Source organism: Petaurus breviceps, unplaced genomic scaffold (genome assembly GCF_028583685.1).
Source record: "Petaurus breviceps papuanus isolate PSGF00001 unplaced genomic scaffold, PetGlider_PUasm1.0 76, whole genome shotgun sequence".
Classification (NCBI taxonomy): Eukaryota; Metazoa; Chordata; class Mammalia; order Diprotodontia; family Petauridae; genus Petaurus; species Petaurus breviceps.
The window spans coordinates 28,735,777-28,762,820 of record NW_027186473.1 but is presented as its reverse complement, the minus strand read 5'-3'; the positions used below and the strand labels follow the sequence as shown (position 1 = coordinate 28,762,820).

The following is a 27,044-nucleotide window of genomic DNA, read 5'->3' as shown; positions in this document are numbered from 1 at the left end:
TTTAAAGGATAGATTTTACATTAAGGCAAATTAATTATTAGCTGATCTGTGTTTAGCAGAGAGACAGAGAGCTTTAACATATATCTGGATGACTTCCTGTTTCTTTACTACTAAATTCTAGCTCTGTGCCAGATTTATGACATGTTTTCCTGTATCCCTCATTTACTTTCTGTTTCTGGACAAGTGGTCTATCTGATGACAAAATTGCGTATTTTTCCTTCTGTTGTTATCTTTATTCAAGTGTTCTCTGTTACACTTATTAGTGAAGCCCCTTATCATATATTTTTAAAATATATCATTAAAAAGGAATAAAAACTTAAAATATTTTGAAATTTTATACACAGAAAAAACTTTTTATTTGATTTTTTGAAAGTTTATTTATTTTTAGTTTTTTTCATTTTTCAAGTGCTTTATTAAATTCTGATTTACACCATTCATTTCCGCCAGATTTTGAGTTACACATTTTCTCCCTGTTTTCCCCCTACCCAGCGCCCCAAAATAGCAATCCCACAGGATATGCCCTCCTCCAATCTGCTCTCTCCCATATCTTCTCTCATAACCCCTTTGACTTTTTCAGTAGGACATGGTGTATCTCTATGCCCCAGTGCCTGTATATCTTATTTCCTAATTACATGTAAAATAGTATTATTAATAGTATATATATTTAAACATTTTATATTTTAAAACTTTGAATTGCAGATTAATTCCCTTCCTTCCTTGTCACTCATCCTTACTGGGAAGAGAAGCAGTTCAGTATTGGTTGTACATGTGTAGCTTATGCAAAACATTAACATAGTTAATATATTGTAAAAGACTGATTTCCCCCGTCTTATCCCCTTCCCCCCCTACTCTCCTGTAGGGTGAGATGCCCTATTTAGTGTGTATTTCATTCCCTCCCTGAGCCAAATTCAATGAGAATAAGGTTGACCCATTCCCTTTTGCCTTCCTATTCATTCTTCTCCTCCATTGTAACCATTTTCCCTTGCCTCTTCTATATGAGATAGTTTACCCCATTCTGTCTCTCCCCATCTCCTCTCATATTTCTCTCTCACCTCTTAATACCACCTTTTAAGTATCATCCCTTCCTATTAAATTGGTCCTGTGCCCTCTACCTATGTATACCAGTAAACATATATGCACACAGTCACATATGTATTCATATGCTTGTAGACCCTCCGATATAGACATATATATATATATATATATTCCCTTCAACTATTTTCATACTGAGAAAAGTTTCATCAGTTACAATTATCAGTTTTCCATGTAGGAATGTTAATAGTTCCACTTTGAATGATTTGTATTCTCATAAATTTGACTCAGTTCTCTATATATTTTAGAAATGAGGACTTTATCAGAGACATTAGTTGTAAAAATTCTTTCCCAGTTTTCTGTTTCCCTCTTAATCTTGGTTGCATTGGCTTTGTTTGTGCAAAACCTTTTCAATTTAATGTAATCAAAATTATCCATTTTGCATTTCATAATGTTCTCTATCTCTTGTTTGGTCATAAATTCCTCCATTCTCCAGAAATCTGACAGATAAACTGTTTGTTGTGGCCCTAATTTGTTTTATAGTTTCATCCTTTATATCTGAATCGTGTCCCCATTTGGACTTTATTTTGGCATATGGTGTCAGACATTGGTCTGACTAGTTTCAGCCATACTATTTTCCAGTTCTCCTAGCAGTTTTTGTCAAATAGTGAGTTTTATCCCAGAAGCCGGGGTCTTTGAATTTATCAAACAGTAGATTGCTGTAATCATTGAGTACTGTGTCTTGTATACCTAACCTATTCCACTGATCTACCCCTCTATTTTTTAACAAGTACCAGGTAGTTTTGATGATTTCTGCTTTATAGTACAATTTAAGATCTGATATGACTGGGCCTCCTTACCTAGCATTTCTTTTTATTAATTTCCCTGATATTCTGGACCTTTTGTTCTTCTAGATGGATCTTGATATTATTGTTTCTAGCTCTACAAAATACTTTTTTGGTATTTTGATTGGTCTGACACTGAATAAAGTAAATTAATTTCGGTAGAATTGTCATTTTTATTATATTAGCTCTGCCTATGAGCAACTGATCCTTTTCTAATTATATAAATTTGATTTTATTTATGGGAAAAGCATTTTGTAATTGTGTTCATATAATTCCTGGGTTTGTTTTGGCAGGTAGACTCATAAATATTTTATAATTTTTACAGTAACTTTATGTAGAATTTCTCTTTCTATCTCTTGCTGTTGGACTTTGTTAATAATATATAGAAATGCCAAAGATTTATGTGTGTTTATTTTATATCCTGCAACTTTGCTAAAGCTGTTTATTATTTCAAATAATTCTTATTTGATTCTCTAGGATTCTCTAAGTATATCATCATATCATCTGCAAAGAGTAATAACTTAGCTTCTTTGTCTATTTTAATTCCTTCAATTTCTTTTTCTTCTCCTATTGCTAAAGCTAACATTTCTAGTACGATATTGAATAACAGTGATGATAATGGGCATTTTTGTTTCACCCCTGATCTTATTGGAAATGCATCTTTCTTATCCCCATTACATATAATGCTTCCTCATGATTTTAGGTATATGCTACTTATCATTTTAAGGAAGACTCCATTTATTCCTGTGCTCTTTAATGTTTTTAATAGGAATGTGTGTTATATTTTGTTAAAAACTTTTTCTACATATATTGAGATAATAGCATGATTTCTGTATTTTTATTGATAACATGGTCAATTATGCTGATAGTTTTCCTAATATTGAACCAGCCCTGCATTCCTGGTATAAATCGTCCCTGATGAAAATGTGTTATTCTCATGATAAGTTGCTGTAATCTTTTTGCTAATATCTTATTTAAAATTTTTGCATCTATATTCATTAGGGAAATTGGTCAATAATTTTCTTTCTCTATTTTGACTCTTCCTGATTTAGGTATCAGTACCATATTTGTAACATAAAAAGAATTTGGTAGAACACCTTCTTTGCCTGTTTTCCCAGATAATTTGTATAGTATTGGAATTAATTGCTCTTTAAATGTTTGATAGAATTCATTTGTAAATCCATTTGGCCCTGGAGATTTTTTCCTAGGGAATTCATTGATGATTTGTTCAATGTGTGTATGTGTAGAAAATGTATACTTCAAGCCAACTCATGATAAATTTTTAAAACTATTCTCTTTTTGAAATAGCAAGGAAAGCTTATTGTTTCTACTCTCTAAATGAAAGATGAACACTGAGATCACATAAGCTAGCTTTGATTTCTCATGTTGATTTGTCTACAGTAATTGATTTAGTTGTCATTATTTTATATTAACATTTGTAACAGTTAAAAGAAAGCATATGCTTTATTTTGTTAAATTAATTGCTAGTTGAAATTTTAAAATTAATATTTTTAAATCTAAATTAAAATATCTTTTTTAAATTTTATTTGTTATTTTCTAAATTCTTTATGATTATAAATTCCTTCTGTTGGGAGAACTTTAATCCCTCAATGAGATTATATATAGAGTGGTAAATAAAATAACCAAATAATAATTTAACTCTACCATGAAGTTAAAATAAAATGTCTTAAAAGGAATCACTTTTTCAATAAAGAATGTTCTTGAAACATTTGTCTTTTTTGTGAAGACTATATATTTCTGTGCATTGTCTGTTGTCCTTTGTTCTCAAAGGCCAGTAACTTCAGCATTGTTTGATGATGGAAGTGTTGAAAGCAACATGGAAGTGTTCAGTCTGTTTCTCCATGATCATATCCTTATTGCTGTCAATGTGGCTTCAGTAGCATTCTACAACAGCAGCACAGTTGAGATGTGCCATGGGTCTTTGGCTTATAAATTGCCTTCACAACATTATGAAAGTGATTTGGACTGTTAATATCTTCTCTTCTCTCCTTTCCCCTCCCCTCCCTCACTCTTCTTCTTTTCTACTTTCCTCTCCTACCCCCTTTCCCTAGGGTGTTCTGCCCAAAAGAGGGTAAATGTTGGATTGCCAAAAGCTAGCTAATTAACTGGGGATTTACTGGCTAGATTTCTTTCTCTAAGACCAAGCTTTAAAACTGTTTCACTCTGGATCTCATGGATTGAACAACAATTGGTCCCTGGCCCAGTACCACTTAATGGTTATTTTATAGGCCCTCCTAGGTCTGAATGAATATAAATAGTAACTGTTTCCCTTTTGACCAGCAATCCTGAGGGTCTTCTGCTCCCAGCTTGATTTTTTTTTTTAATTAAAGGAGCCATCCCTTGACTCACTTCTTAAAGAGACCTGTTGTTGAAATGGGCGTTGCCTCACTCTAAGTGAGAACCTGGAAAAACCTTAGCTTTAAAGGGGCAAGTCTCCCACTGCATTCTGGGCATCTCCAATAGTCGTGATTGATATCTGGCCACTAGACCCAGATGGCTCTGGAGGAGGAAGTGAAGCTGGTGACTTTGCACAGCCCTCCCTCACAGAAATGAAAGTCAGTTGCAAGTCATGTCAGCATCTCCCTGACGCCATGGTCCTCTTTGAGAACAAAGGACAAACCACAACCACATCAGCCTAAAACTTAATTTCATCTGCCTTCTTAATGAGCCAAGAATCTTGCATCTCTCTAAACTTTACTTGCACTTTACTTTTTTTTTATAAGCAATCAGGGTTAAGTAACTTGCTCAAGGTTACACGGCCAGTTATTTCTGGGTGTGGTGCTGAGTATCTGAGCCCGGATTTGATCCCCAGGTCATCCTGACACCTGGCCGCCCCTGCACTTTACTTTTGATGGAGTTAAATGCTGCCTTTTTAGAGACAGATGAACTATCCTACTAGAAAACTCTGTGGAGTTCTCATTTTTTGCTTTGCAGCTTCTGAATTTTCCTGTCCTTTTTGTCAAACCAGTCTTGATGTTTGCGAGTGCTCTGACCCAGATGAGTAAATGTAGTATAGTATACCAAATCTCTGAAGGTTGCCCACTCCTTTTGTACTCCACTATTGACAGTCATGTGTTGACTCAACTTTCCCTCCAAGTTTGAAACAAACTGTTCTTTCACAGAGAAGAATTCTAATCTGTTGACATTAAGTCTTCTGGGAGTCATTTTGCCTCTGCTTTTACGGAATGAAAATATTTAGCTTGGAGAGGATAAGTCTATGATCACTTCATCACTCTGTCTTTCTCACTCTCACATCCTGTCTGTCTCTTGTCCTTATAATGACATAGTCTGTTAAATGTCAATGTTGGCAGCAAGGGTGTATCCACAAAATTTTACTGCATTTAGGTAAATGGAAGACAGTGTTAATAATGAGAAGGTCATGGAGTGCAAAAGGCTTTATTGCTTTTGAAGTTTCCAACTCCATTCTTCCCATGGCCTCTCTGACATGTCTGGTAGTCTGTGCCTATTTTTACATTAAAGTCACCCAGAATTATAAACTTGTCCTCTTTTAGCACCTCTTTTATGTCTCCAGGTCTTCATAAAATCTTTCTTTGACCTCTTCAGGGTTCATTGTGGTGGGAGTATATTCCTTTATAAGGGTGACATGGCACTTACCTGCAAGTGACAATTGCATTGCCATGAGCCTGTCATTCACTTCTTTTGGTAGACATACAGGCTTGCTGACTAGATTAGTTTTGATTGTAAAACCTGTGCCAGCATCACAGTGCTCCCCTTCACTGTGGCCACTCCAGACAAATGTGTATCCAGCTCCAACGTCAGTAAACTGGCCTTCATTTGCCAGCCTTGCTAGACTCAGGGCTACTCTTTGGATGTGATACCTGCTTAGTTCTCTCACAACAAGAGTTCTTCATTTTTTAAGTCTAATAGATTTCGTGTTGTTCATAAGGATGTGCACACTCCATGTACATAAGGTGAGTGGAATCATATTTGCAGAAGTTTTTGTACATTCTTTTGTGTTTTGACCTTAGGGTGGGATTTCTGCCTGCCACAGTAAGCAGTCCAGAGTTGGGCAAATCAGACAATTTTTAGGGCACCTTTCTTCTAGTCCCTTCTTCACAACAGTAGCTGTGGTCCTTAAGAGACCCTCAGACACCCATGGGACTGCTGAATCCTACTGCTGCTTCCAGTGAGGAGTACTCTATGGCCTGCTCCAATTGTGTGCAGGGTTGCGATTACAGTTTCCAGCATGCACACCTGCTGCTTCATCACTTGCCTATTGCCACAGGACTTTGAGAGAGGAAAAAAGTAGTAAAATGGTATGGGTGATATCTTTTGAGTTTCACATAAATTGAATTTAAATGAGGCAGAGTTGATTGAAGTTGTCAGCCTCACTCTCTCTTCCACAATCATCAGTGATTTGGCAATGGCAAGACAAGGAAAGATGAGTGGTTATGGCTTAGGATGCAGTGCATGACCTTGGTGTCTTCAATGTCTAACCAAACTCTTAAGCGTTCTACAGTGCCTACTTTAGCCACCTTCATGGACATTGGAACAAATTATTATCATCTGCCCATTCCACCAGGAGAAGTCTTCTCATGCCTGGGATAGACACCCGTCTTAACTCACAAAGGATTTGAGACCCCTCAGTTACCCTCAACCTGGTTTAGCTTGTGTGCCAAAACAGTGTACAAGGGTGTGACTGCTGCACATGCTACAGCTTTTTAGAGCCACAGGTAAAAGTTGGGTGGATTATGTGGATACCAAAGGTGGAAAGCAGCCCTGAAAAGGACTTGGCAGCCCTCACAGCAGAGGTACTAGTGTTCCCTGAGCACACCCTGCGCCCTGTGTGTGTGCATATTAAACAATAGTAGTAATAAAAATATTTGCCATGATGATGATGGGACATTTAATTCCAAAATTGATATTGATTGATTGATTAATCAATAAATTGATCCCTAAAATTATGTTGTAGAGAAATCACACAGAGAGAGGGAGGGGGAGAGATATGTCTATATCTCAATGCTATAAGTTGATCGAAATAAAATCTATAATAATGTATAGTATTATGATAAGCAGCCTCTTAATTATGTCACTTACTGTCATAAGGACTAATAATTTTAAATGATGAATAAAAGCATATGGTAGTGTTATCTCTCTTCTATGAAAGGCTTCAGTGCTATTTTAAACTGTGATATTCATTCAACCATTATTTAAGTGAATATTGTATGTGATTGATTTTGTTAGATCCCATAGGAGAAACAAAGATAAAGTTGTTTTATTTTTTTTAAGACAAGGTCTCAATAGGTTTGTCATGTGACCAATAAATAGAGGATTAGGCATATTCTCCTATCCTTAACAATCTCTCAAACTTCTCCAGAATAAGAATTATAATTATGCATAGTTATACAGTTAGGCAATTGCAGATGTTTCCCAAAGCCTAAAACACCAAGAACTCTTAAGAAGAGTAAAAACCTAATAAATTGGTAGCAGGAATACTAATCCCAAATCCCCAAAGTTCTCATTCAGTCATTCCTTCCTCCTGCCACCAGCAGCCAAGCTCTGGCATGCACGTACAAACTGACCCACACACAACCCTGTAACAGAACTCATTTCTGCCTCCATTCTCCACTCCCCTCCTCCCTTTGCCATAAAGGTAGAGAAAGATAGAAGATAGATGAACTCTTGTTCTACCTGGAGTAACATTGTGGCAATACGTTGTGCTGTAGCAGTGCTTAATCAAAAAACTAAGGAACCATCTGAATCGGAACTGGGCTTGAAAGAAAGGAGATTGTCATCCAGCTGAAGCAAGTTTTGTTCCCCCCAGTAGTCACTTAGAACAGAGAACGGGACTGGTAAAAAGTGAATTCCCCAAAGGAGATTGGAGAGCTTTAAGGTCCAGATCTATGGAAAGTTGTAATCAGATCAGGATGGGAGGGGAGTCAGAATGTGAGTAATTGAAGAAAATAAGGAAAAGACACTGAACTTCCCAAATATTTCAGAAGGAAGAAAACTCAAGTTAAAAACCTGGAGCACAAGCAAATAAACCCATAAGGAAGATACTACCAGTAGAAGGGAAGATGGCCTCAAGATTATCTAAGTCCAAACATCTGAATATTGTAAGACAAACAAATATGAATTAATGATGAAGCAGAAGATCCTGTATATTGCCAGGAAAGCATGGACCTGCAGCAGGATGTCCTGAATAACTCAAGAGAGAAATGAGAATGGTAAAAGTAGAATTTATAGCTTGCAGAGCAGCAATAATTAGAAGACAAAAATTGAAATCATGGTGGCAAATCTGTCCAACAACAAAAAATAGAAAACAACTAATTGGGAATGTGGATACATACAAGTGAAGTTTGGAATAAGAAAAGCAAAAAAGCAGTATTGTGGGTAAAAGGAAGTGCTCTTTTTAGAAAAGAAGGAAAAATCCTCAATTTAAGGAGAAAAATATATTAGAGACAAATGGTAGATAAGGTTAGCCTAATTTTTGTAATTTTACATTAAAATCCATCAAAGCAAAAGAGAGTGGTTTTGGTTAAGAAAACAACACCCAGCAATCTATTGCTTACAGGAACCATACCTAGAAAGCAAAAGTATACTCAGACAATAAATGGAGGTCTAGAACAAAATTTACTTTGTATCAGATGAATCCCAAAAGGCATGAATTGCAATCATGTTATTAGACAAAGGAAAAACAAAAGTTCACAATATAAAAAGAGATAAGGAAACTAATTTTTTAAAAGAAATCCTAGGCAACATAGGCCATAATATATTAGTGGCTGGAAACTTTAATATCTCCCTTTCAATTCTGAACAAATCTAAACAAAAGGGAAAATATAAAATTGGATAAGCTTCTGGAAAACTAGAGCTAAAAGATTTTTGACTTCTATAGGACTGCTATTAAATATACACATTTTTCAGGACCACATGGAGTTTTTACAGAAATTCACTATAAGGGCAAAGATCTATTGCAAATGTGGGGAAAAAAAAGGTCAAAATAGTAAACAAATTCTTCATAAAAAAAATAATCTGTCCAGGGAATACAAAATGCACAGGCCCAAATGGAGACGGTATTGAAATCCATAATGAGTGAGTCAAAAAATAAATCATAGAAGTGATTTAAAAAGTATATGACAGAAAACCCTAAATACTTAAATAACATTACTGTTTCATGGATGTAACTAAAACAGTCCTCAAGGGAAAAAAGTCCAACTCCCTGAAATAGACTAACAAAATATAAGATAAGAAGATTAGTGAACTGAATGTGCATTTTAAAAATTTAAAAAGTCAACAAGTAACTCTAAAAAGTAAGCCAAAAGAGGACATATTGATAATTAAAGGAGAAATGGGTAAACTTTTTTAAGTTTCCAGAGATGACACATAAAAAAAAAGTTTCTCCTTTGAAAAGACTAACAAAATGGATAGTCTTTTAGCCCACCATTATTTTAAAAGGTCAGAAAATCAAATCGATAAATAGCAAACGTGCAAGATGAAATCACATATAACCAGAGGAAATTTTTAAAAATATTATCAGGAACTATGAATATACAGTTATATGCTAACAAAACCGAATACAAAAGAATAGACAAATACCTTAAAAAATATAATAGGATACCAAATAGAGGTCATTGATAATTCTCAAAAATGAAATATTGTAAAGGAACAACAAAAACAACTCCTATTTTTACTATATCTGACGGCATTCTAAATGGTTAAGGGGAGAAATATGGTGATAATATGGGGAGAAACTCAGGCGATAGAGCAATAAAATTTTAATTTTAAAATTACATGATCATTTCCTGTAGTAAGTGTACAACTGATGTATTATATAAAATGATAGCCCTAGAAAATTTTTAATTGTTTTGCAACACATTAGCTAATTCCTAATGTTCTGTCAGTGTCAGAAAGTTTCTTGTAAGTGGTTTAATATTGTGAATGGCTATTAAAAAGATTTACAGAATATTATCAAAACTGGATTGATTATACCTGGAATACCTCTATTGAGACTTGAGTATTCAAAGTGCTATAATTAAGGAAAATACTATAATTCAAATGAATTTAGTTAAAGGTTTTACTTGTAAATGAACTAGTTTAAATGATAAGTGTATAACATTTCCCTCTATGAGACCTTTATTAAATATTATAAATTAAATGCTAATATATTATATTTTATAGTAAGTCAGTAAGAAAAAGGTGACATCTCTTTGATATCTTTCCATGGGCTTATATTTCAGACTGTGTATATGTTTTGTTTGTATCTTTTTCTTTTTGGTTTCTTTTTTGGAGGCAAGGCAGTTGGGATTAAGTGACTTGCCCAAGATCATACAGCTAGTAAGTGTGTCAAATATCTGAGGCTGAATTTGAACTCAGGTCCTCCTGACTCCAGTACTGGTGCTCTATTCACACTGTGCCACCTAGCTGCCCCCAAAATGAAAAAACTAAGGCAAACGGGTTAAGTAACTTGCCTAGGGTGACACAGCTAGTAAGTGTCTGAGGCCACATTTGAACTCATGGAAACAGTTTTCCTGACTCCAAGCCCAGAACTCTATCGCCTTAGCTGCCCCATTTAATCTTATACGTAGTTTTGAAGAACTCTTGTTATATATGTCATAATTATTTTTCTATTTTACAGCTACAAAGTTACGATTATGCATATTCATTCTATACTACTCGATTTCTGTTATCCACTACTTATCCTAAACTTTTTTGCTTGGTTTCTTGAATAGATATACTTCATAGTCTAGCTCCATCTTACCATTCCCACCCTATCTCATGTTGTTGGTGGTGGTGTTCAGTCATTTCAGTCCTGTTTGATTCTTTGACCCCATTTGGAGTTTTCTTGGCAGAGATAATGGAGTGGCTTGCCATTTCCTTCTCCAGTTCATTTTACTGATGAGGAACTGAGGCAAAATGCAAGTTACTAGTAGCCATATGAAAGAATGCTTTGAATCAGTACTAACAAGAGACATTCAAATTAAAACAATTCTAAGTTTTTATTTATGCCTATCAGATTAGCAAAGCTGACAAAAGATGAAAAATGTTAGAGGGCTGTGAGAATATCAGTACACTAATATATTGATGGAGGACCTGTTCGTTGGTATGATCATTCTGGAAAACAATTTGAAATGACACAAGAGTCACGAAATTGTACATACCTTTTGAACAAGCAGTATCATTACTAATCATATACTGTAATGATGTTGAAGACTAAAGGAGAGGTCCCTTACGTTCCAAGACATTTATAATATCATTTGTGGTAATGGCAAAAAATTGGAGGCAAAACTCAGGCAAATGCTCAGGATCACAAAGATAATAAATGTCTGAGGCCAGACTCATCTTCCTGGCTTCAGGCCTGACGCTATCTGCTGTGCCACTTAGCTGCCCACCCTATTTCATACTATTCCCTTTTTAGTTGTTAACAAGCCATGTGATTACATCCTTAATAGAAACCCTTACCTCTGGTACTAAAAGGTTAAGGAGTTACCAAGGATCAAATAGCTAGTATGATTAAGAACCAAGACTTAAGCCCGGGTCTTTCTGACTCCAACGATGTCTTTATCTACCATACCATGGTGTCTTTTACTGTTTTTCACAATCTCTTTATTCCAGCCAAAGCAATGACTATTCTCTTGTCTCATCTCACTTTCTCCTGTACCATGCCTCTGACAGTGGAAATGGGCTCCTCCTCATCTCTTCCTGCTTAAATCCTTCTCTTCTTTCAAGTCAGGTGCTGCCTCCCTTCTAAACTCTCCCAATGTTCCCAACTATAAGTTGATTCTTTAATTTTTTTTTATATCACTTTAACTTCTCAGTTATTCTTCCAACCCCAGTACAACCCTACCTTCTACCAAATAAGAACCTTTATTATTTAGTACTGGCAAGCAAAATAAATCAACACACTGGCCATATCTGACAACATTTGTATCCGTCCTTACCTATAGTCTACCTCTCAGCTAAGAGGTATGAGGTATATGAGTGGTTGTTGCATTGATCAGTTAATAAATCTTTCAGTGTTGTTTTTCTTTTTGTTATCATGGTCATCTTGTTAGTTGTTCCCCTTAATCTCCCTATTTTGCTCAGTATCAATTCATATAAGTTTTCCTATGTTGCTTTGAATTATTCATAATTAACCATTTCTTCCTTAACCATAATATTCCCATTATATTTATATGCCAAAATTTATTCAGCCATACTGCAATTGTTGGGCATCCACTTTCCTTCCAATTTTTTGCCATTATAACAAGTGATATTATAAATGTCTTGGAACAAATGGGACCTCTCCTTCAGTCTTCAACATCCTTGGGGAGTATATGATTAGCAATGATACTGCTTGTTTAAAAGATATATAAAATTTAGTGATTCTTTTAGTGTCATTTGAAATTGTTTTCCAGAATGATTATACCATTTAACAGGCCCTCCAACAGTACATTACTGTACCAATATTCTCATAGCCCTCCAACATTTTTCATCTTTTGTCAACTTTGCGTAATCTGATAGGCATAAATGAAACCTCAGAATTGTTTTATTTTGAATGCTTTTTGTTAGTACTGATTCAGAGCATTCTTTCATATGTCAGTTGGTAGCTAGCATTTCTCATTTTGCAAACTTTATGTTCTTGGACCACATATCTATTGGTATGGCTCTTATTTTTAGATACTTATGTCAATTCCCATGGATATCAATCAGATATATTCACTACAAAGATTTTGCCTAACTGCTTCTCTCTTAATTCTAGATATATTGATGGTCATGTTGATTCTAGCCCTCCTTCATAACTTCTTTTTTCCCTTGGGATTCTCAACCTTTTGTTCCTCCCAGTGAAATTTTGATATTATTTTGTCTCGTTCTGTAACATAAACCTTTAGTAGTTTGATTGACATGGCACTAATTCTGTAAATATATTTTGGTAGTTTGTCATTTTTATTAAATTGGTATTGCTCAACCATAAGTAATAAATATTCCTCTAGTTATTGAAACCTTTCATGATTCTGTAAATCATATTTTATTGTTGCATCTGTATTAGTTCTGAATGTGTCTTAGAAGGTTAGCTCCCCAATATCTTATGCATCTTATCATTATTTTGAATATGATTTGTTTTTCTAGTTTCTCCTATTAGGTTTTGTTAGTAATATATGGGAAAGCTGATGATTTTGAGCAAACATGTATTTCATATTCTATTACTTTCATGAGTCAACAAGAATATATTGTCTGCTACATGTGAGGTTCTGTATGCTTAGCTCTGTGTATATAGGGATAATAATGAAAGCTACAACTCAAAGATCTTGTATATGTATCCATAAATATATGCAAAATAAATATAAGATAATTTGGGGGCCAGAGATAGGTACTAGCAACTTAAGGAATCAGAAGGAAAAAACTATGTAGAAGGATGTGCTTGAGCTGAACTTTCAAGTTGTTTTTCTTTTCAGAGGGGGGAAGGTAGGCAATTGGTTAAGTGACTTGCCCAAGGTCACATGGCTAGTTTATTTTGTGTGTGTGTGTTAAGTGTCTGAGGCTGTATTTGAACTCAGGTCCTCCTGACTCCAGGGCTGATGCTCTATTCACTTCACCACCTAGCCGCCCCTGAACTTTCAAGTTTTAAATAGGGAATTCAGGTGGCTGAGTTGAGTAGGGACTACATTACAGGCATGAAAGACAGTCTGTATAAAGATACAGAGTGAGGAGAAGAAGTTTTGTATGTAAGGAATGGCTAAAAGGACAGTGACTGGACTATAAAGTTAACATCAGTAACTTTCCTGAATTTACTAGTTGTTTTGAAAATTTTTAAATTAAATCTCTATCATTCTCTAAGTAAACCATCATATCATTTACAGAAAGAATATTTTGCCTCTCCTTTACCTAGGCTCCTTATCTCAATTTTTTTTGCTTGTTTTATTACTGTAGCAATTTCTAGAATACCAAATAATAATGTAATCTATCTTTTCTCATGTCTTTCATATCACTCTGTACCTACTTATGCGCTTACCATATTAAAAACATGATTTGGAGGGGCTTATTTTCCCCCATTCAGATTGTGTTTATATAGCAGCAAAGGTAACCAAAAACACAGGAATATAAAATATTTATTAAATTTGAATTTTGATTTTGAGCTTATTAACTTTTTAAAATTTCTTAATACACAGGTGTCAAATACAAGAAAACAGTGTAATTTACAGATTTCCCAATTAATAGAAGAACTTTCAGCACTTCAAATGGTATGTTGAACACTGTTTTGCTATTACTTACAAAATTTCTAAATTCATTTATTTCATCATAACAGCTAAGGCTTTTTCAGCAGGTTCTATTTAAGAAAGATTGACAAATTCCATTGATAAAATGTATTTTAAAAGAAAGGAAACAATTACAGTAGCATTACTATGTCTGGGGTCAGTTAATGACAACATTTTTGAGGCCAGAAAATTATATATACTTTTCCTAGTTTGGGGGAAACTTTCCAAATCACTCTAACCCAGATTTATCTTTTTTTTTTTTTTTTGCATTCAAAGTTTGTGTTGAAAAAGTTTATGCTTAATTATATCATTGTTTTGTAGTGATAGTATTAAAGGATTTCATGGTTTTGTTTTGTAATGATAGTATTAAGGGATTTTGAAATTTTGTGTTAGAAAGGACCTTAGGGATCATTGAATAGAAGCCCCCCCCCCCCCTTTTTTTTTTATAGATGAGGTAACAGAGACCCAGAGAGATTAACCGGTTTGACCTCTTGGTTCTCCTACCTATCTGACTACTCAGTTTTCTTTGCTTGATCTTCATCCATGTCACACCAGATAACCATGGGCTCACCAACAGGGCTTGTTCCTGAACCCTCTTCTCTTCTTCCTCAGTACTCTTAGCAATTTCATTTCCCATGATTTCAATTATTCTCAAAACTACTTGTTTATCTGTAACCTTTTTGCTGACCTCCAGTCTCACATTCCCCAGTTCCCTCTTGGATATTTCAAATTGTATAAACCAAAGGTATCTTAAACTCAACATGTCTAAAACTGAACTGTCTCCACTTCCTAAGTTTCCTAATATTGTTAGGGAAACCACCATCTTTCATTTGGTGACACTGCACTGACTAGCTTCTTCAAACAAGAACCTCCATCTCCTGACTTCAGGAGTTTTCACTGACTGTGCTTTATTCCTGGAATGCTTTCTCTCCTGGCTTCCCTGGCTTCCTTAAAGTCCCAGCTAAAATTCTACCTTCCTTAGGAAGTCTTTCCTGATCCTCCCTATTTCTAGTTCCTTCCTTCTGTTAATTATTTACATTTTAGCCTGTATAGAGCTTGTGTGTACATAGTTGTTTGCATATTATCATCTCTGTTAGGCTATGAGCTCTGTGAGAACTGGGACTGGCTTTTTACCTTTCTTTGTATTACTAGCAGTTAGCCTAACTCCTGGAATATAGTAATTCCTTAATAAATATTTATTGACTAACTGATTAGCAAGAATTAAGCAGTAATAGAGCCTGAATTTGAACTGTACTCTGGCTTCAATTTCAATACTCTTTCTGCTATACTATATATCCATGTGTATTTGTAAGTCTTTCAAAAATTTTGAATGTATCTGAATTCCTTATATTGTGCTCTCTTTGCATATATGTTTGTGCTCTCTCTAGCTCTCTGTATGAAAATGAGATATTATCTTGCATTGCTGAATTCTATAGATAAAATTGTATATTTTTTTAAGTATTTGAGAGTTTCTTCACATTTAAAAATATTTATTAGTAGTTACCAGTTACTAATGCCACTCAAAAATTATCTTGTATTTATTTTTCATATTTTTTTTACTTACATATGCATATGTTATCTCCACCACTGGTAGATGAGATCCTTGAGAACAGACACAATTTCTTTTTTTTCTTTGTCTTTGTAACTTTTATGTCTAACATGTTGCCTTGTATGTATGACACTTAATAGATGTTTGATTATTATTGATTGATTGAAGAAAGGAGTGTATGTCATAGTTTTAAAAAATCTCCTCAGTAGCTTGATTTTAAATGGCAACTAGTTCTCTGCAGGTGAGGCAAATATTTCTCATTTGACATAGATAAGATACCTGAGACAGCTATGTCCCAAATGACAAAGTACGAATCCTTTAAAAACCTAATCAGCCTACCCCAAATATTCTGCTTATCAAAGAAATGGGTATTCTTTTTTACTTAGGTAGCTAGGTGTGTGAGAAATATGCTTAGTCTAGGACTAATATTCATTGGAAAGCCAGGAATGTTTTCATTACATTTATTCTTTCTGAATAAATGGGTAGCTCCCTTAGTGGAGTATGCCATCTCAGACAAATGTGAGCCCTTGTATACGGCTTGCATTAGATTTTTCCACCTTGTTCTCCATTGGCTAGATGCAATCTCCTGAACTGCCCATGTCATGCTTTCCTCAAACAGCTCTCAAGCATGCGTACAAGCCTTTAACTCCCTAGCCTGGCCCTGCTAGATCACAGCTCTGATTATAGCCAGTCACCTCTGACACCCACATTCTGCTATCAAAGATAGGAGCACTTTTATGTGGAAACAAAATTCCTCCCATCATTTCCCACAATTCCCCTTCTTTTCTTTTATTCAAATTTTTGTTTCCACACCTTTAATACTCCTTGACTCTCTTTCTCATATGAATTCTTCCCCTTATCCATCTTCTCCCCTTTAAGTAAGATCGATGCGTTGACAAATTACAAGGGGGTAGACCCCTTTATGAGTACAGATATAGAAACCCGAAAGAAAATAATAATCACTTGTCCCTTTAAGATTCGGAAGGTTCTCTATTTTAAGAAGGAACGTTCTCTGATCCTTTTTGCTCCATCTCAGCCATCTTCTTGTAGAAATCTGCTTTCTTTATGTCCATTCTCTGACAAAAATGATCTTGGAATAATTTTAAATTACCATCCCTAAACCTTAAACCCTTATCATTCTTACAGAATCAAAATTGGAACCTTGGCCAATTGTCATGTTCAAGAAACTGACATTAGAACCCAGTTTCTTATACTTTATATGGTGGGTATGTCCAAAGAAACAAAAGAGAATGACTGATTGGCAATACAAACACACAGAAATGAAAAACAACCTAGAATAAGAGCAGAAAGGAAATACATAAAAAGAACACTAGATCTCAATGCAAGAAAAACATTGAACTCAAAAAGACAATATTTGTAGAGACAGCTTAAGGATCATAGGTCTTCCAGAAGAATACAAGTCAAAGTTGACCATAATACAAGAAATAATACCAGTACAAAACAAAACCTTGCCAAGAACTTCTGAACATATAAAATGAAGTGCCAATTGAAAGAATCAAAGATTGCTGGGGGCGGGGGGAATGGGGGGAGGGAGCAAACCAGAAGGGAAAACTATGCTTTAAACATCATGAAACATAGTTGTTAAGTTTAACAGTCCCAATGAGAGATAACAAATTCTGTAAGGAACCAGAATAAACACCTCCAGGTGTAAAGGAAAGGAAGTTTGATTTAAATCTGCACGCAGTGCAGCTAGATGGTGCAATGGATAGAGTGCCGATAATCTTTCTGTGTTCAAATCTGACCGCAGACACTTACTGTATCTGTGATATAGTAAGTCAAGTCACTCTATTTGCCATAGTTTTCTCATGTGTAAAATAAGCTGGAGAAGAATATGACAAACCACTCCAGTATCTTTGCCAAGAAAACTCCAAATAGAATCACAAAGAGTCAGACACAACTGAAAACAACAAATTCTATATCTGTCAGTCACTACATAAGGTAATAGAACAATGAATAATAACAATTAGTTATCATTAATTAAAGAGCATCATTTGAAGCATTCCATACAACCAAAAAACGAATAAACAAAAAAAGCCAAGCAGATTGTTTGCTTTGCAAATACTCCAAACTTCACAACCACAGGAAAGGCAAACATAGCAAGCAAAGAAGGTACAAATTTAAAAGAAAAATACTCTAGAGAAAAAAATGAAAACCAGAAAGGCACCTATGGGGTTAAAAAACAACAACAAGAAAATAACAGAGGGACCACTAAAAGATTTTTTTTTTTTTGCTTTTTGGAGGGCAGTTGGGGTTAAATGACTTGCCCAAGGTCACAAGGCTAGTTTTTGTGGTAAGTGTCTCAGGCTAGATTTAAACTCAGGTCATCCTGACTCCAGGGCCAGTGCTCTATTCACTGCGCCACCTACCCTCCCCAAAGAAATTTCTTTATAAAAGTACACAATGAGTCAAGAGTGAAAGCAGAACCTAAAGAGAAGACATAATTGTGGAGGAAAAGGTCTAAAATAACATGGATCAAAAACCCTACAACACCTTTCCAAGAAGTAAATTAAGAAGGACCACTGCTTCTGAGAGAATAGTGTGTTCCCTTGGACAGTACCTGGCCTGAGGACGGGAATCAGCTCTTGGGAGCAACTCACGTCTGGAAAGGTCAAAGGGTATGGGCCCCAAAAGGAGACGTCATGGCAGAAGGAGAAAATTATCATGGGGTTGCTAGGGTATAGTAATAAACTGGATATATAAAAATAAAAGGGAGATAGGTCAGTTCCTTCCATGGGGCAATAATACTTCTGTCCTCTTAATTTAATCAAGGATTGATAGTTCTTAGAGTAGGGCACTACTAAAAAAAGGGGTCCAGGGCAAGATCAAAAAAGTGTTAATATAGAAACTGTAAAAATTTTTCAGTTACCTGTTTCTCTGCTAAATTTTACTATATTAGATTTGCTTGTTCATTTTATATGATTTCAAGAAAATATAATATTATATAATGTAGTTGCAAAATAAAGATAATTGAAAGAACTAGAAGTCATTAATAACATTATCTCATAAGGATTATAGATGCTTATCTTCAAGTCAGCTTCCTCCATAGATTTGTTTTTTAGTATTCCAAGCTTTCTGTTACATTGTTAAGAAAAATTGGAATTGCAAGAAATTAATTGATTGATGACTTTTATGATTCTCCATTTTAGACTCATTACTTAATATTGGATTTTACTGACTGATCTGATTCTTGCTAAGTACACAGAATTAAAACTTTTACACAGGGCTATTTTATGTTAGGGAAACATTTTCTGTTATTAACATTTTAACTGATTGGGTAGGGAGAGGGATTAGTAGTAATTAAATGAAAAGTTCTCTAACTTACATGACTATCTAGTGGCTTTCAGTACATCTACAGACTCACAAAGAGTTTTTTTTTTTTTTACAGTTCCCTGGTTTTATCTTTAAAAAACAGTTCTTATAAAAACAGATGAAAACACAGTATGGCAAGAAGAGATTCCCATTTTCTTTTCTCCTTATAATCCCCAAACTTCTGTCCCTTTCCTCCTGTTAACTTAAACTTATAACCACTCTTTATTTTGAAATGATTCTTGACATTTTGGAATGTGGATCCTTTTACAGCATGTTGAGAGCATTTTCATATGTGACTAAATTACACTGGGGTTGTTTAATTAAATGAACTGCATAAACTTATATATTTGGGGTTGGTTTTTTTTTTATTTCCCATGAAATGTTAGTATGTACAAATACATCACTGGATCTCTCATCTCATCCATTTAGATAGTTCCTTCAACAGTAAAGATTACAGTCTAACCACACTTTCACATCCTGATCCTGTGTAATTCCTTTTCATTGTCTTCCATAAATCCTTTATCTAGGATCTACCCAATGAGATGGAAACTTTCCTCAAGATATTTTAAGATTCTCTTGTTATTTTCTTAGTTCTTGAGATACTCAAAAATTCTCTTTTGTCCTTACATAATTTAATCAAATTCCTTTTCCTATAAAAAATGGCTTAAAGATATTAAACTATGAAAGGGAGAGAAAAAGGTGGCAGAGTAAAAGCAGGAACTTGCTTGAGCTCGTCTCCCAATTACTTTCAAATACCTGTCAAAAATGTCTATAAACAAATTTTAGAGCTATAAAACCTACAGAATGACAGAGAAAAACAATATCTCCAGCTGAAGACAACCTGGCAGGCTGACAGGAAGGGTCTAGTGCACCAGACTAAGAGCTGAGCTCAGTCCCACATGGGCTGCAGTGGCACAGACCTGGTGAAGAAGTCCTCAGGACTGAATAACTGGCAGCTGTGGCAATTTCCAGACTTTTCCCCACTGTTCTGTGGGGAAACTGTTGGATCAGGGTGAGAGAAGAGCTTGCTCTAGCCCCAGCCCCCAGGGTGGTAGAGGTGGTGGTGGCAGTGGCAGCAGCAGCACCAGCAGCAGCAACAGTGGTTGCTTCTGGAGCACTAGGCCCATAGATGGTGTGGGGATCAAGCAGCAGTTGCTCTTGCTTTGCCCTGCTTGGATCTGAGTCACAATGTTGGGTGGTGGTCCTGGGGTGAGGAGGAATGTTGGCATGGCAGAACTTGTGGTGGCTATGAATCCTCCTCACAGTTCTGAGGCAGAAAAGAGTGCCTGTGGTTACCCATAGGCCACAGGACAGGGAATAGGAGGAATAAACACTTCTCCTTTGATCTTATCACTTTAGAAGAACTGAAAATGTGCTTAGAAGTAGCTGTAACAACAGCAGTGCAAAACCCCAGAAATTTAAGACAAAGCATTCTCCACTCTGGGAGCAGTCTTACTTTGACAAAGAGATCAAAAGTCAAGTAATTGACTGGAAAAATGAGGAAACAAAGGAAAAAACATCAGACTATAAAATCTTTTTTTAAAGACAAAGAGGAACAAATCATACAACCAGAAGAAGACAACAGAGTCAAAACTCTTGCATCAAAAGCCTCCCAAGAAAAATATGAATTGTTCACAGGCCATAGAGGAGCTCAGAAAGGATTTTGAAAGTCAAGTAAAAGAAGTAGAGGAAAAATTTGGAAGAAAAATGAGAATGATGCAAGAAAACTATGAAAAACAAGTCAACAACTTGCTAAAGGAAACCCCCCCCAAAATACTGAAGAAAATAACACCTTAAAAAATAGACTAACTTAGATGGCAAAAGGGGTCCAAAAAGCCAATGAGGAGAAGAATACCATAAAAAGCTATTGGCCAAATGGAAAAGGAGGTACAAAAGCTCACTGAAGAAAATCATTTCTTCAAAATCAGAATGGTACAAATGGAAGCAAATGACTTAATGAGAAATCAAGATATTATGAAATAGATCCAAAAGAATAAGAAAATAGAAGACAGTGTGAAATTTCTCATTGGAAAAATAACTGACCTGGAAAATAGATTCAGGAGAGATAATTTAAAAATTATTGGACTTGGGGTGGCTGGGTGGTGCAGTGAGTAAAGCGCCAGCCCCGGAGTCAGGAGGACCCAAGTTCGGTTCCGGCCTCAGACACTTAACACCCACACACACAAAAAAAAACAAAACTAGCCATATAACCTTGGGCAATTTATTTAACCCCAATTGCCCTCCAACAGGCAAAAAAAAAATTATTGGACTAACTGAAAGCCATGATCAAAAAAAGAACCTAGACATCATTTTTCAAGAAATTATCAAAGAAAACTACTTTGATATTCTAGAACCAGAGGGCAAAATAGAAATCTGAAGAATTCACCATCGCCTATTGAAAAAGATCACAAAAAGAAAACTCCTAGGAATAATATAGCTAAATTCCAGAGTTCCCAGGTCAAGGAGAAAATATTACAAGCAATCAGAAAGAAACAATTTGAGTATTGTGGAAACACAACCTGCATAACACAAGATCTATCAGCTTCCATATTAAGGGATCAAAAGGCTTAGAATATGATATTCTGGAGGTCAAAGGAGCTAGGATTACAACCGAGAATCACTTATCCAGCAAAATTGAGTATAATGCTTCAGGGGAAAATATGGTCATTCCATGAAACAGAGGATTTTCAAGCATTCTTGATGAAAAGACCAGAGCTGAACAGAAAATCTGACTGTCAAATACAAGAATCAAGAGAAGCATGAAAACGGTAAACAGGAAAGGGAAATCATAAGGGATTTATTAAAGTTGAACTATTTACATTCCTACAGTGGAAAGATGATGACTTTTGTCATTATTAGGATAGTGGAAGGGAATATGTATATATACATATATATGTATAAATACATACATATTTGTATGTATGTTTGGTTGTGTGTGTATGTATATATGTATGTGTATGTCTGTGCATATGTATATATGGACAGAGGACACAGGGTGATCTTAATATGATCTTAATAGGCACAGGATGATATCTAAAAAATCAAATTAAAGGGTGAGAAGAATATATTGGGAGAAGGAGAAAGAAGAGAAATACTGGGGTAAATTTTCTCACATAAAAGAGACGAGAAAGCAGTTACAATGGAGGGGAAGAGCAGGGAGGTGAAAAGGAATGAGTTAATCTTACTCTTATTGGATTTGGGGGAGGGGAAGTCAGAAGCAAACACTTTTGAAAAAGGGACAGGGTCCGAATTTCTGAACAAAAGTTGAACTTGAGGGTCAGAGTCAAGATGGCAGAGTAGAAACAGGACTTCCACGGGGCTCTGACTTCTACCTCTTCCAATTCATGTAATAGGTGACTGAAGAAACTTTGGAGCTACAAAACCCACAAAATGACATAGAGGAGCTTACCTCCCTCTGAGGGCAGCCCGGCAGTCTAGCAGAACATGGCCAGCACAGCATTCTGGGAGCCAAGCCCAGCCCTGCACAAGCTGGAGGTTTTAGCCTCAGGGCAGGCCTGCCCAGCCGCAGGCTCTAGGGAATTCAAATCACCAGCAGCTGTGGTGGTTTCCAAAATTATCAACATATAGATGCTAAGGACAATGTGAGAGGTCAGTGCAGTGTGGACTTTGGGATCCAGTAGTTCCGGAATGCGGTCAGCCTTTAACCCTGGGGCAAGAAGTGGCTGAGGTGCAGTGGCCATGCAGCTGCAGCCACGTGGCAGCTTCAGCTCCTGGCTTGCAGATTTTAGGGGGACCAAGTGACTAGTCTGAGGGGTAATTGCTCTTTCTTTAACCTCCTTGGATCTGTATTGTGGTCTAGGGTGGAGGTCCTGGGGTGTGCGACCAGCTTGCCAGAGCATGTGGAGGCTTCACAGAGGGCACCGAACTAATACCTTCAGTATCTGAGAAAGCCCCAGCAATTAGAACGAGGCTCCCCTGTCTGGTAGCAGAGTCCTAGTGCGGCAAAAAGCCCAAAAGTCAAATAATTGAGTGGCAACATGAGCAAAAGAGGGAAACAAAACAAGCAGAGCAACCCAACTTTACACTTCTATTTCGGGAACAAAAAGAATCAAAGCATGGAACAGGAGGAAGACAATGAAGTCAAAACTCCTGCACCAAAAGCTTCCAAGAAAAATACGAGCTGGTTATAGGCCATAGAAGGAGTTTAAAAAGGATTTTGAAAACCAAATAAGAAAAGTAGAGGAAAAATTGGGAAGAGAAATGAAAACGATGCAAGAAAATTATGAAATGAGTCAACAACCTGACTGAAGAAAATAACACCTTAAAAAATAGACTAACTGAAATGACAAAAGAGGCTCAAAATGCCAATGAGGAGAAGAATGCCTTAAAAAGTTTAATTTGCCAGATGGAAAAAGAATCCAAAAGCTCACTGAAGAGAATCATTCCTTCAGAATTATATTGGAGCAAATGGAAGCTAGTGACTTTATGAGAAATCAAAATACTATTAAACAGATCCAAACAAATGAAAAAATAGAAGGCAGTATAAAATATCTCAATGGGAAAACCATTGACCTGGAAAATAAATCCAGGAGAAATAATTTAAAAATTATTTGACTACCTGAAAGCCATGATCAAAAAAAGAAGCTAAAGGAAAAATGCCCTGATGTTTTAGAACTAGAGGGCAAAGTAGAGGTTGAAAGAATACACCAATCGCCTCCTGAAAAAGATCCCATAAAGAAAATTCCTACCATGTTTCCCCGATAATAAGACATTGTCTTATTAAAATTTTTTGGACAGAAAAACACCAGAGGGCTTATTTTCAGGGGGGGGGCTTATTTTAATGAACATTGACAGCAATTTTAATAAACAGGTAAATGTGAACAAAAAAAATGTACCTTTATTCAATAAGCAAATCACTAGGGAAGAACAGGATGACGCACTCACTGCTGCAGCTCTGATTGGATGCAGCTTGGAGCGTGGCGTGCGTTTCACCCGGGGCGGGGGGGGGACGGTGCATACAGAGGGTACTGTAATGTAGCGTGTAGCGCAGGGGATCACCTTCACTACAGTAGCAATCTCAATAGGGCTTATTTTCGGGGGAGGGCTTATTTTAGAGGAATCTTACACATTAAGGGGAGGGCTTATTTTCGGGATAGGTCTTATTATCGGGGAAACACAGTAGGAATATTATAGCCAGGTTCCAGAGTTCCCAGATCAAGGAGAAAATATTACAAGCAGGCAGGAAGAAATAATTTGAATATTGTAGAAAAACAATCAGGATAACACAGGATCTGGCAGCTTCTACACTGAGGGATCGAAGTGCTTGGAATATGATATTCCAGAGGTCAAAAGAGCTGGGATTAAAGCCAAGAATCACCTACCCAGCAAAATAGAGTATCATGTTTCAGGGGAAAATATGGTCATTCAATGAAGTGGAGGACTTCCAAGCATTTTTTTTTTAAAGCAATCGGGGTTAAGTAACTTGCTCAAGGTTACGTGGACAGATATTTCTGGGTGTGGTGCTGAGTATCTGAGCCCGGATTTGATCCAGGTCATCCCGACACTGGAGCCGGTGCTCCCGCTCGCTGAGCCACCTGGCCACCCCTAAGCAATTGGGGTTAAATAATTTGCTCAAGGTTACATGGCCAGGTGTTTCTGGGTGGGTGCTAAGTGTCTGAGCCTGGGATTCGATCTCCAGGTCTTCTCAACACTGGAGCCGGTGCTCTTACTCGCTGGCCACCTGGCCACCCCAAAGCTGTCCACCCCATGCTCTTACACCTGGCCACCCCAAAGCATTCTTGATGAAAAAACCATAGTTGAATAGAAAATGTGACATTCAGATACAAGAAGCAAGAGAAGCATGAGAAGGTAAACAGGGAAAAGAAATCATAAGGAACTTATCAAAGTTGAACTATTTACATCCCTACGAGAAAAAATGATAATTATAACTGATCAAACTTTTCTCAGTATGTGAATAGCTGAAGGGAATATAAATGTGTGTGTGTGTGTGTGTGTGTATACACACATACATATATATGTCTATATAGAAGAGTATATGGGCATATGAATGCAGATGTGAATGTGTATATATGTGTACAGGTATACATAGATAGAGGGCACAGGACCAATTTAACAGGAAGGGATGATACTTAAAAGGTGATATTAAGAGGTGAGAGAGGAATGTAGTGAGAGGAGATGGGGAGAGACAGAATGGGGTAAACTATCTCATATAGAAGAGGCAAGGGAAAATGGTTACAATGAAGGGGAAGAACAGGAAGGTAAAAGGTAATGGGTCAACCTTATTCTCATTGAATTTGGCTTAGGGAGGGAATTACATACACACTAAATAGGTATCTCACCGTACAGGAGAGTAAGGGGGAATGGGATGAGAAGGGGGGATGACGGAATGGAGGGCAGGCTGGGGGGGAGGGAATTTGGAAGCACCCACTTTTGAAAAGGTACAGGATCAAAGTAGAGAATAGAACAAGTAGGAGGTGGGATCGGAGGGAGGGAAAAATAGTCAGTCTTTTACTATATATCCACTATGGAAATGTTTTGCATAGCTACACATGTACAACCTATACTGAATTCTTTATCTCCCCAGTAAGGGTGAGTGACAAGGGAGGAAGGGAATGAATCTGGAATTCAAAGTTTTAATATCAAATGTTTAAAATATATATATATATATATATACACTATTATTAATATTATTTTACATGTAACTAGGAAATAAGACATACAGGCACTAGCACATAGAGATCCACTGTTCCCTACTGGAAAGTCAGAGGGGGTATGAAAGAGCAGATTGGAGGAGGGGATATCCAGTGGGATCTCAATTTTGGGGTGGTGGGTAGGGGAAGAATGGGGAGAAAATTTGTAAGTCAAAATCTTGCGGAAATGAATGATGTAAACTAGAAGTTAATAAAGTATTTGATTAAAAAAAAGTTCAACTTGAAAAAAAAAGGACAAGGTCAAAGGAGAAAATAGAATAAATGGAGAGAGGATAGGATGGAGGGAAATATAGTTAATCTTTCACTATATAACTACTATGGAAATGTTTTGCATAACTGCACACGTATAACCTATGTTGAATAGTTTGTCTTCTCAATGGGGGTGGGTGAGGAGGGGAAAAGGGAGAGCATCTGGAACTCAAAAATTTTAAGAACAAATGTTAGAAAATTGTTTTTACATGCAACCAGGAAATAAGATATACAGGCAATGGGGTATAGAAATCCATTTTGCCCTACAACAAAGTATGGGGTAAAGAGGGATGGGGAGATAGAAGAGAGGGCACACTAGGGGAAGGAGTAATCAGTATGCTTGCCATCTTGGGGTGTGGGGTAAGGGAGACATGGGGAGAAAATTTGGAACTCAAAATCTTGTGGATATGAATGTTGAAAAGTAAAAATAAATAAGTAAATTCTGGGTGGGAAAAAGGAAAAAAAAATATGAAACCATCATCATTCAAGTTACATTGGAGCCTTACTTCTGGTTTTCACTGCCCTCTGGGTCATCTACATTTTGATTCTTTTGAGAGATTAATTATTTCACAATTCATAATTTATAGGATCACCCAAAGAATACTGGTCTTTTAAAAAAAACATTCCATTTTGTGTTAGAGTAACTTGTGATTATTGTAAATACTACCCACTTTATTTCCTCTGTTCAATTCTTTGATCAAATAATTACCCATCTAATCATGTTATCAGTCCAAATATGAACTAACTTCATAGGCTATTTGTTCAGATTTAAACTATGGAAAGTAGAAACTTTCCATATTTTTGTTTGACCACTGTAGATTGATGGATAAATCTCTTTTGGTTTGTTAGGGATTTCACTGAAAATGACCCGTAGTGTTTTAGTGCTTGGCACTGTGAGCACAATCAACATTAAGAGCATCTTGAAGGCTCTGAGGGAATTCCTTCTTTCACTTGAACCCTGTGCAGGAAGTCCTTTTTAACCAGTATCTATTGCTTTTGGTGGACATATCTCTTTGGTATATAGCTTTTCATAAATATTTATTTGTCCATTTTATAGGAATGTGGAGACAAACAGGGCCAAATTGAACAGGTCATTAGAGAAAAGCGAGCAGTGGAAGAAGAACTAGAAAAG

The 27,044-nt window shown here is 36.3% G+C and overlaps 1 protein-coding gene across 8 annotated transcripts in view; it reads left to right on the top strand.

The window, feature by feature from the left end:
* Positions 1-27,044, top strand: part of SCLT1 (sodium channel and clathrin linker 1) — a 286,904-nt gene that overhangs the window by 140,801 nt on the left and 119,059 nt on the right. For 6 of the 8 annotated variants that reach the window (XM_069105365.1, XM_069105360.1, XM_069105364.1 and 3 more), the window contains 2 exons: positions 14,006-14,077; positions 26,970-27,044. In XM_069105365.1, coding sequence (XP_068961466.1) covers positions 14,006-14,077; positions 26,970-27,044 — 147 coding nt within the window. The remainder of the gene's footprint in view (positions 1-14,005; positions 14,078-26,969) is intronic. The other 2 variants (XM_069105363.1, XM_069105361.1) reach the window with 2 other exon arrangements.